The sequence below is a fragment of the Mobula birostris genome, chromosome 2 (assembly GCF_030028105.1).
Source record: "Mobula birostris isolate sMobBir1 chromosome 2, sMobBir1.hap1, whole genome shotgun sequence".
NCBI classification, from domain to species: Eukaryota; Metazoa; Chordata; class Chondrichthyes; order Myliobatiformes; family Myliobatidae; genus Mobula; species Mobula birostris.
Genome location: NC_092371.1, coordinates 218,683,328 through 218,695,349, shown reverse-complemented (window position 1 = coordinate 218,695,349; position 12,022 = coordinate 218,683,328). Strand labels below are relative to the sequence as shown.

The window sequence follows — 12,022 nt, the reverse complement described above, 5'->3', positions numbered from 1 at the left end:
ATTATTGATTATAGGAGGAGGAAACTGGAGATCCATGAGGCAGTCCTCATCAAGGGATCAGAGGTGGAGACAGTAACTTTAAATTCCTCTTATCATTTCAGTGGATCTGTCCTGGGACCAGCACACAAGTGCCATAGCAAAGATGGCACAGCAGCACCTCTACTTTCTTAGTAGTTTGCGCAGATTTGGTATGTCGTCTAAAACTTCGATAAACTTCTATCGATGCACAGTGGAGAGTATCCTGACTGGTTGCTTCACGGCCTGGTATGGAAGCACCAGCGCCCAAGAATGGAAGAACCCAAAAAAGTACTGGACGCAGCCCAGTCCATCCCAGAAAAAGCCTTCCCCACCACTGAGCACATTTACAAGGAGTGCTCCCACAAGAAAGCAGCATGCTTCAAAGACCCTCACCATCCAAGCCATGCTCGCTTTTTGCTGCTGCCATCTGGAAGGAGGTCAGGAGCCTCAGGTCCCACAGTACCAGATTTTGTTTTATAAAGGAAATTTCAAACAACTAATTTGAATTGCTTAATCTTTCTTTGGACAAATTAAAGATTACTTCAAAATCATGAGCTGTGAAAGACAAATTCAATTAATTCTACCACTCTGTTGATGAGGTAAATGAAAATGTATTGCAAAATGGTCACTACCTGCTTCTTTGCCGGACATCACTCTCAATGTAGCTTAGTGGTATACGAAGCCACGTGATGCAGTTGATCTTATGGCGATCCAAAGGAACTAGAGGTAATTGCGGTTGTAAAAATTCTTTACGTTGTTTCAAAGAGTAAACTTTACCTGTATTAGGATTAAGGTAGAGGCAAAAGTTCAGTACCTAAATATCAATATAGACTGAAAAAAAAATTTGCTAATCATTGGTAATATATAAAGAACAAACATTTCAGAGCTTTTATTTTCAATCCCTACTCATCGCTCACCAGCAATTCTAGTCCTGAGGGGTGTCATGTATCAACGTTGCACTCAGCACTTCAAATGTTACTTCATTATAATCAATACATTTGTAACTAAGTACTACAATACTACTACTCTCCATTTCTGGTGATGCTCTGTAATTCTTGTGCAGATTTTCTATTTCATCTCCCTGTTACACCAGTTCTGTACTGGTTATGCAAAAGGTGCAACCAAATGCATTGTGCCAATACCTTCTTGACACTGCAGTATAGCACTGTCTTCCTCACTTTTGCTTCGACTCTGCAACAGCAGAGGATCATTGAGACTTAAAGCCCTTGCCTGTAGAAAGAGTAAAATTTATTACAGGAATACAGCACTCAACATTTTCAATAGACAAGCAATTACAAAATTGTGTTTTACTCACATTGCTGAATACTTTTGATTGGTCCCGTCAAAGATGCTTTGCATTTCTAAATTCTAACGTTAAATTTTAAGATTTTCAATTTGCTGTCAATTAACTCATACTGTGTTCTATTTATGTCCGTCTCAAACTTTGAAAATTACAAGTGTTGTAATTCTTCTATACAGATATCCTTCTTCTCTAAATCTGCCACTTCTGACTTATTATATACTATATCATTCCATTCACATTGATTTCTTAATATGTTTAGAAAGCAGCCATGAATATTCCGCAAAATGATTTCCTTTTCTATGAAATTCCAGCATCTGCAGATTTCCTCGTGTTTGTCCTTTTCTATGATTGCCACTTGCTGGTGTTTTATAGAGGTTAATAGAAATCTCTGGTAATTATTCTATACCAGTCTCATAGATCTGCCTGTGTGATAGATCTCTTTCAATATTTTAATTTGATTGTTTTTAAATCAATATGCAGTACTGTACAAAAGTCTTGGGCAGAAATATATAACTAGGGTGCCGGAGTTTTGCATAGTACTGTATGGTTAAAAAGCAAAAAACCCTCAATATTAGTAACAATTGGGAAGATAAAACATTTACGCAAATTTAATATGATTAGTTTAAAACTCTAAACTGATTAGGCTACTTTAAAGCACATAGCATTAACTGGCAAACCATGTGGTATAAAGGGTAATTAAGAATATCTATATATCTACTTTCCGATAAATAAGTAAAAACAAAAACATAGTTTCATGCTATACAATGATGCAGTAATCAGATCAACATCTAAGTGCTGTATATTTTTAACACTATACCTTAAGTGTTTTAGGTTTGCACTGTTGAAGGACAAATGGATTGAAGTCATCAGCATTATAATTTTCCAAAAACACAGGCTCCTAGGAAAAGTAAATTTTTAGTATACATTTGGATGTAAGATATATTATGAAAATAAATCTGAATTGTTGCCAAGTTTACCTTTTTACTGCAGTAATCTAAGTACTGCAAAATTGAAGCTCGCCTCTTTTCGAGTGACTGGTTTAATATTGACCTGAGTTTCCATTGCAGTGGTTGATAGACACATTCATTCCATTTCTTGTATAATAGCTCTTTTTTTCTCAAGTTTAGCATATCTTTGTAGGCCAAATATTTATCCAACTCCTAATGAATATGATTGCAAAATGCTTACAAAAGAACTAATATGAATGAAAGAACAGATTTTATATTTATAATGGCATGAAACATGCAACACATCTGAATTTAAATTTCTTGTGAAGTATCAATGTTATACCCACATTATATTTATTCATCTTTATTACACAAGGAAATGTTAGAACAGTATTAAAGAACAGAAGTGTATACATCCAGGGAACCTGAAAGTGACAGTAACAGTAGTGACAAGCAGGTAAGGTGAAGAAAACATGAGGGGAACCTACCTTCATTAGGCTGGATATAGAATAAATGAGCTGGGAATTTATGGTACAAATTTCTAAAACGTTGGTTAGACTATGGTTGGCATACTGAGTAATTTCTGATCACACACTATAGGACAGATGTGATTGGACTGGGGAGAGTAAAGAGGAGATTCACAAGCAAGTTGCCCAGGATGGGACATGTCGGTTATGAGGAGAGAATCGAGAGGCTGGGTTTGTTTTCCTTGGAGCAGGGGAGATTGATGTAGGTCCTGAGATAGGAGGAAGCTTTTCCCCACAGCAGTAGTATCTAAAACTCGAGGATATAGATTCAGGGGAAGAACAAATCTGATGGAAATCATTTTCTCTCACCCAGAGGATGGTTAAAATCTGGAATTTACTGTCCAAGCAGGTAGTGGAAGCATGTCTTCTCACAACATCTAAGAAGTAGTTAGATAAGCATTTGAATCACCAATTCATTGAAGGCTGTGAACTGACTTTTGATAAAGCTGGAAAAATGTGCTGGAAAATGGCAGAAAAAAATTAATGCAGACAAGTGGAAGGTGTTGCACTTCAGTAGGACCAAGCAGGGTAGGTCTTACACAGTGAATGGTAGGGCACTGAGGGGTGTGGTAGATCTGGGAATGCAGGTCTATAACTCATTGGAAGTGGTATCACAGGTAGATAGGTCGTAAAGAAAGCTTTCAGCACATTGGCCTATATAAATCAATGTAGTGAATACAAGAGACGGGCTGTTATGTTGAAGTTGTATAAAACAGAGGTAGGCCTAATTTGGAGTATTGTGTGCAGTTTTAGTCACCTACCTACAGGCACAATATAAATAAGGTTGAAAGAATACAGAGAAAATTTACAATGATGTTACCTGAGTTACAAGGAAAGGTTGAACAGGTCAAGATGTTATTCCTTAGAACATAGAAGACTGAGAGGAGATATAATACAGATATACACAATTTGAGGGGTATAGACAGGATAAATGCAAGCAGACTTTTTCCACTGAGGTTGGGTGGGACTACAACCAGAGGTCATAAGTTAAGGGTGAAAGGTGAAATGTTTAAGGGGAATAAGAGGGGAAACTTCTTCACTCAGAGAGATGTGAGAGTATGGAATGAACTGCCAGCACAACTGGTGCATGCGAGTTTGATTCCACGTTTAAGTGAGATTTGGATAGGTATGTGAATAGTGGTGGTATGGAGGGCTACAGTCCCGATGTAGGTCGATGGGAGTAGGTAGTTTAAATGGTTTCAGCAAGGACTAGATGAGCAGAAGGACTATGCCTGTGCTGTACTCCTCTATGACTCTAAATAGATGGGCATTTGCTAGCTGCCAAAGGGCCTGTGACCTGAAATTACAAATTATTAAAATTAACTATAACTCAAAAATATAACTTTAACCTCCTGTAAAACTCCGACTATCCATTGACTGACATTTCAGAAATCCTGATTCCGGCACAGCTCATCAGGTGGCATTTATCACATTTCCTTCACACCCACAGGACTCGCAGTTCCACGTACACCCTCTGCACTTACTTGGTTCCTGGGAAACTTATCATACTGTGTAAAAGTGCATCAAAACCATTGAGATGTTATTTGAAATAGCTTCCAAAAGACTGAAAAATGTGGCACTACCAAAGTCCCAAGCAGGCCAGATTATCTGAGTTTTACTGAAGTAAACATTAAAATTATCTTCCACTTTACTTTCTACTCTAGAGCTCTACAATCTCACTTCACATCAATATGGTTTCAGATTCTGCATTGGACTTAACTTGATGCAGGCTCCAAGTGGGAATTCCCCAATCTAAAGCTGAGGAAGTCTCTTCAGGACAGGACTTCATCACTGTACATTGAGTTCAACACAGGAGAGAAAGTTTTCAATGTATGAAAATTTGGACATTACCACTTAAATGCCTAAATGTTCAGTACGCCACATGCTTTAGCCAATGAGATGCAACTCAATATGTGGTGTCAAAGGTCTGAGGTTCTAGTGGAGTTCTGCTACTGCCTGACAGTAGGAATGCAATAAAATAGAGCACATGAAGCATATATTAGGAATGCTGCAGTTGTAATGGATAACTTTAATTGTGCTTTTTATTTATTGCTTGCCAATGAGCACATAATAAAAAAAATGACCTAACCTTCACAAAGCTTTCGTGTGTGTCATATATAGGCTGGCAAAGAGTATAAACTTCATTGGATTCCAGAACTGCTTTGGTCTGCAAAACAGTTAAAACTTCTTTAGAATGACTTACTAAATATAAACATTTACAGTTGCTATAATTAACTTCAATTATAATTTTTCTTTTTTTAAAAATTAGGAAGATCATTTTCAGGACCCAATATAAATTGAAGGCTGTTTTATTTCCATCCACAAAAGGAAGATGGTTGAACCACCCTTGATTACTGCCTTCTTCCCATATGCGATCAAAGGAAATGAATTGCAAGTAATGTGAGTGCAACTGGCGTAATATCACCAAAGAACTGTGTACAATGTAAGCTGTTGGGAATTATGAAAACAATCTCCAATACTGGAGTCATAACTACCACAAAAGATGGCTGTGGTTGTTAAAATTTAATCCTCTCACCCAGAAAACATTGCTGCAAAATTGCCTCAAGATCGAGGATGGAGGTACAGCTGGTAGAGCTGCTATCTCATGGCTCCAGGAGTCCGGGTTCAACTGTTAGACTGTTGGTGCTACTTGTATGGGTTTTGCACACTATAATCAAGTGGGTTTCCTCTCATTTTCCCAAGATATGCAGGTTGGTAGGTTAATGGTCACTGTAAATTCAAGATTCAAAGATTTAAAAAACTTTATTGTCATTCTAACCATACATCAGCTCTGCAGGGCAGAATGAGACAGTGTTTCTCAGGAGCAGTGCAATCATAACATAACAAACGCAACACTAAATAATAAATGTAACAATAAATAGTAAAACACAACAGCCACCTGTCAGTTAAAATCAGTTATAAGTGTCCAGTGCAAGTTAAAAGTGTCCAAAGCAGAGTCAGGTGGAGCAGCTATTTAGCAGTCTGACTGCCTGTGGGAGGAAGCTGTTTAGTAGCCTTGTGGTTTTAGTTTTGATGTTCCTGTAACGTTTGCCTGATGGCAGAAGAACAAACAGTTCATGGAGGGGGTGTGAGGGGTCTTTAATGATGTACCGTGTCTTCTGGAGGCATCAACTCTGAAAGAGGTCTTGGACAGAAGGTAGGGAGACCCCAATAACCTTCTCTGCTCCCCTAACCACCCTCTGCAAGGCTTTTTTGTCGACAGCACTGCAGCTGGAGTACCAGGTTGTGATGCAAAAGGTCAGCACACTCTCAACCACGCCTCTGTAGAATGTAGTTAAGATGTTAATGGGGAGTGATGCTTGCTTAAGCTTCCTCAGAAAGTGCAATCTCTGCTGGGCCCGTTTCACAATCCCAGTGGTGTTCCTGGACCAGGTGAGATTGTCCGAGATCTGCACCCCAAGGAACCTGATGTTTTCCACTCCACTGTGGAGCCGCTGATGCTGAGGGGTGTGTGCTCAGGCTGAGACTGTCTGAAATCGACGATCATCTCCTTGGTTTTGGTGACATTAAGCATCAAGTTGTTATCCCTGCACCAGCTCTCTAGGTGTTTGACCTCCTCCCTGTACATAGTTTCATCATTTTTGCTGATGAGCCCCACCACTGTGGTATCATCTGCAAATTTAATGATCAGGTTCTCCTTGAATCTGGCTGTACAGTCATGTGTTAGCAGTGTAAACAGTAATGGGCTAAGCACGCAGCCTTGTGGGGATCCAGTGCTCAGTGTGATGGAGTCAGAGATGTTCCTGCCAACACGGACTGACTGTGGTGTCTCTGTCAAGAAATCCAGAATCCAGCAACACATGGCAGTGCTAAGGCCAAGCAGTGACAGTTTCTCCACTAGTCTCTGCGGTATGATGGTACTGAGTTGTCCTAATAAGATGAATAGTTGGAAGGTTGATAGAAATGTGAAGAGAACAAAACTGTAGCTTAATGATTGGCATGGGCTCAACGGACTGAAAGGCCTGTTTCTGTGTTGTACAAGTCTATTTTCTCATAGGACAACACTTCCATCCCAAGAATTAATCTGGTGAATTTATGTTGCACTTTTCCTTATATAAATATGCCAGATCAGTACACAGTATTTTGAGTCCAGCACCACAAGGACTCTATAAATTGCAGTACGATGTCTTTACGTTCATATTAAAATCCTGTTACAATAAAGGCCAGCAGTCTATTTGCATTTCTTATTGTATGCTCTACCTACTGTATATGTTAACTGTCAGTGATTTGGGTACAGCCACCAGTTCCTCTGAACACCAAAATGTGTTAAGCTCCCACCATTCAACTCTGCTTTTCCATTTTCTCCACTAAAGGACCTCACATTTTTTCCACTATATGTTCTATCCTCCAAGTCCATGCTCATAGAAAAAAAGCCCTTAACGGCTCTGCATCCTCATCCTACGCACATGACTAACTAGCTTAGTATCATCAGCAAACATTATCTTTGCCTCCCTCATCCAGATCAATACAGATTTTAAACAACTATAACTCCAGCACTAATCCATCCTGAAAACAATGGATTGCACCCTTGCAGTCTGAAGTAATGTACTTAATCTGTTTTTTATCCATTCAGAATCAGTCCACACGCTGATATGTCCATCCATGGCCTCCTCCACTGTCGTGATGAGGCCACGCTTAGGTTGGAGGAACAAAACCTTATATTCCATCTGGATAGTCTCCAACTTGATGGCATGAACATCGATTTCTCGAACTTCCGGTAATACCCCCACCCCTCTCCTTCACCATTCCCCTTCCCTTTTCCCTCTCTCACCTCATCTCCTTGCCCACCCATCGCCTCCTCCTGATGCGCCTCCCTCCTTTTCTTTCTTCCACGGCCTTCTGTTCTCTTCAATCAGACTCCCCCTTCTCCAGTCCTGTATCTCTTTCATCAATTAACTTCCTAGCTCTTTACTTCATCCCTCTCTCTTCAGGTTTCACCTATCGCCTTATGTTTCTCTCTCCCCTCCCCCACCTTTTAAATCTATTCCTCAGCTTTTTTTTTCTCCAGTCTTGCCAAAGTGTCTTGGCCCGAAACATCGACTGTACTCTTTTCCATAGATGCTGTCCAGCCTGCTGAGCTCCTCCAGCATTTTGTGTGTGTTGCTTGAATCTGCCCGATCTCCTTATTATTTGGAACCATTTTAGAATCACTGACATTTTAGGTCACCCATTATTTCCATAGACCCCTCCTTCACAACACTGAGATACAAATCATCAGTCCTGGGAATTTATCAGCTTTCAGTCCCCAGATTACTGATGGATTTCATTTCTATAAGCTGGGTTGGTGGATGAAGTATATTTTGGCAAAATATTCAAATGGAGAGTGGAACAAGTTTATTGGAATAGTCAATTCTCGAGATAACAAGATCATGGTTGAAGTTTCCATTAGCTGCTGAGTGATTCAACAGTAGATGATCTGAGGTTTGGTTGAGTCAAACAATGTTACTCAAGCAGAAAAGGATAGTTTATTGATGATATACATACATCACTTGAAACTCATCTCAGGGTCAAATGATGCCAAGGTTGGGGCCCATTTTGTTCAGATTCAGACAGATAACAGGGAGAGGAACAGATGAAGTGGCTGAAAAATGGTGATGAGGACAATTCCAATGAACCTGTTCCAATATTTTACTGAAAAAATCTCAGCTCATTAAGAACTGTGCTTCAAAGAAAGAGCTAAATACTTTGAGTCAAGTAAGGTTGAGCTTTATTACTGTGGAAGATTACACTATATCTACAGATGATGTAGAAATTTCTGAAAGCCTAGAGTTGATCCTTGGTGGACATAACATCCAAGCTGGAGATAGTATGTCAAAAGCAAGATTTATGCCACAGAACTGCCCAACAGTCATGTCCAACAGGAGATTCAGACCATACTCCCAGAACACTGAATCTCCCATAAAATGTAAGAGATAACATAGCCCTGAAACTCACTAGGCATAGATATCATGATTGCAAGATTTGGTGGACAGACAAACATTCTCTGACAATTAACTCATCACCATATGTCACAATATGGTTCCACTATCTACAACTCTAGAGTATGATGCAATATTTGCCACTTGCCTATACAGGTACAACTAACTACAACGGCTTTCAATACCACCAAGGTCAGAACAAGCCATTTAATTAGCATCCCATCCTTCTGAAAAAAATCATCCCCTCCAACACAATGTATCAACAATGCAGTGTGCCTCATCTCTCCTTTGCCTCTTGTAATAGTCTGCAGGCAGATAGGAACACTACAGAATCAGATGTTCTCCTCCAAGTTACTTCACAGTCATTGGGTCAGAGTCCTAGAAATTCCCCTGAGAAGTCCTTCCTCCGCTTGGCTTGCACTATTCATGAAGGCAGCCACACTCACTTATTAATGGTAGTTACGGTTGGGAAAAAAAACACTAGCCATTCCTGTGATAGCCATATCATGAATTTAGAAAAAAAAGAGAATTAATAGACACCCCGCTTTAACAAGATTATGACATCTTGAAAATATTTCATTTAGGAACATTTTATTCGTTATGTTGTGAAGCACTTTGTGTGTTGTATATGCTACTTTAAAAACACTAAATGATAGTCATTTTGCACATTCCAGTTTTACAAACCCGGACTCATCTAAAAGGTACCATAATTATGAATTTAATCCAACTCACGTGCCTTAATAATGTGATATATTTCAAACTGCCTTAGAGCTAATAAGGTAGACGACAATGCATTTGAAGATTAAATAGGTGAACATTAAAAATAGTGAACTACAAGAAAAATGAAAAATGCTGATATCTTCAAAAATTATTTGTTCTACATATAATTTTGCAATGTTCAAGCTCTACAAAATCTAATCCTTCTAGCAGGCCCAAAGCCACACACAGCAGTGGAAGGTAAGTGAATAATCTAATAAGAACCACTTCAACACAGGTCAGTGCATTGATACCCTCTCATAAACATTGCAAGCATTTGTAATTTAGTTCTTGCAAATACAGCATGGAATGGATCAAACCAGTTGCAACAAGACAAAATCTATAAGTTATTGGCTAACATCCTAACATAGTTGCTTTTTGTGTGCATCCAGAAACTTCATCAGGCATGTGATCTCACTACTGGTCACTATTATTAACAAAAGCAAACAAAAATACTGTACCTGGAGATGAGTGAAATACTTCTTTGAGAGCCAGTTCACACATTGCTGTTCTTTAGATGCATTGTGACATTTTTCTAGACTCTGTATTCTTGCACATTTTTGGGATAAAGGAGATTTCATTGAACATGTTGCAGTATCAATCTTCAAAATAAAGAAAATTCACTAAAGTTAACACTGGCAGTATTGATTATGGTTTTAGTAAAGCCTTATTTTATGTCCAGTTTCTAATTGTATCGTCAATACTTTTGTCCAGGAAAGAGCTCTAGCCACTCTCTGCATTCTATTATAACATATGTTGTAACCAGAATCTCCATCTTTTCATTCCAGTTTGAGCATTCCAAGTGACTTCATCATCTGTCCAAAAGAACTAATAGGAATAAAACGTACACACTTAAGTGACAATCACATTGTTCTGAGCTTGATCACGAATGCATTGTGTGTTTTTAGGTTGTGTACCACAAGCTCATTCACCATTTAACAAAATGGCAAGTACAAGTCACTTTTTCACATTTGAATTTTTAAAAAATGTTTGTGCCTGTGATGCTGCTGCAAGTTTTCCATTGCATCTGTGCATATATGAATTTATGCCTTTGACAGTAAATTTGACTGACTTAATTTTCAGAAAGCATTTGATAAAGTGTTGCATCAAAGATTATCACAGAAAACAAAAGATTATAGTGTAGGAGTTAACAACTTGGTTTGGCATAATTGTCTGGCAAACAAGAAACAGGGAAGGCATAAATGGGTCTCTTTCTGGGCTGGAAGATGTTGTGTATGCCATAGGAAGATGCTAGTGCCTCAACCTTTTATAATATATGTGTATATGTCATGACTACAGGCATCAAAAGGTATGATTGGTAAATTTGCTGATGATACAAATAAAGGTCCAAAGTAAATTTTGAAGATGAGATGTGGAGGCTACAAAAGTGATTGGGCAAAGATTTGGCAAATAAGTACAATAAGAGAAAATGTGAAATATTCCATTGAAGCAAAAAAACATTAAAAATCAAAATGTTGAGAGATTGACAGAGAAGTCTGGGTATCTGGTCACAATTTGCAAATGATGGTACACAGGCATACAAGTAATGTTATGGTTTGTTGACAAGGGAAATTAAAACAAAATTAGAAAAATTATGCTTCAATTATATAGGGCATTGGTGAGTTTACATATGAACTACAGTGTACAACATTGATTTCCTTATTTAAGGCAGAATGTTAATGTGTTAAGACTGGAAATTTGCAAATGTTACTCCACTCTTTAAGAAGGGAAGGAGGCAAAAGACAAGAATTTATAGGCCAGTTAGCCTGACCTCAGTGGTTGGGAAGATGTTGGAGTCCATTATTAAGGATGAGGTTTTGGGGTACTTGGTAGCACATGATAAAATAGGCCAAAGTCAGCATGGTGTCCATAAGGCATAAGTGCAGAATTAGTCCATTCAGCCCATCAAGTCTGTTCCACCATTTGATTATGGCTGTTTTATTTTCCTTCTTAATCCTATTCTCCTCCCTCCTCCCCATAACTTTTGATGCCCTTACAAAAAAAGAACCAATCAAACTCCACTTTAAATATACCCAGTGACTTGGCCTCCAAAGCCACCTATGGCAATGAACTCTACCAATTCACCACCCTCTGGCGAAAGAAATTCCTCATCCAAAGGGATGTCTTTCTATTCTATTTCCGTAAAGGGAAATCTTGCCTGACAGGTTGCTGGGACTAGGCAGGTTAATGGCAGACTGGATGGGCTGATGGGCCTGTTTCTGTACTGTAGTGTCCTATGACTCTAACACGGAGAATATGCTTATATTTACTATAATTTAACAGAATGTGATAGAACTAAATCCTGAGTTGTCCTGACATGGTGAACATGGAATGAATGTTTCCTCATACGAAAAGCAAGAATTAGGGGTCACTGTAAAAAAACAAAGTGTCATTCAATCATTTGTTTAACTCAGATGAAGTGAAATCATTTCTCCAGAGGATCATGAATCTTTCATCTTGTCTTCTCCAAAGAGTGTTAGAAACAAACATCGAATATTTTTCAGGCAAAGGTATATAAATACTTGATAAGCA

General features: G+C 38.6%; 1 protein-coding gene across 4 annotated transcripts in view; it reads right to left on the bottom strand.

Annotated features, from left to right (window-relative positions):
* The window catches only part of fam228a (family with sequence similarity 228 member A), a 35,085-nt gene that overhangs the window by 1,182 nt on the left and 21,881 nt on the right, over nt 1-12,022 (bottom strand). For 2 of the 4 annotated variants that reach the window (XM_072251481.1, XM_072251478.1), the window contains exons 2-7: nt 9,952-10,092; nt 4,885-4,962; nt 2,299-2,481; nt 2,139-2,219; nt 1,161-1,248; nt 651-795 (exon numbers count right to left, since the gene is read on the bottom strand). In XM_072251481.1, the coding sequence (XP_072107582.1) occupies nt 651-795; nt 1,161-1,248; nt 2,139-2,219; nt 2,299-2,481; nt 4,885-4,962; nt 9,952-10,092 (716 nt within the window). The remainder of the gene's footprint in view (nt 1-650; nt 796-1,160; nt 1,249-2,138; nt 2,220-2,298; nt 2,482-4,884; nt 4,963-9,951; nt 10,093-12,022) is intronic. The other 2 variants (XM_072251479.1, XM_072251480.1) reach the window with 2 other exon arrangements.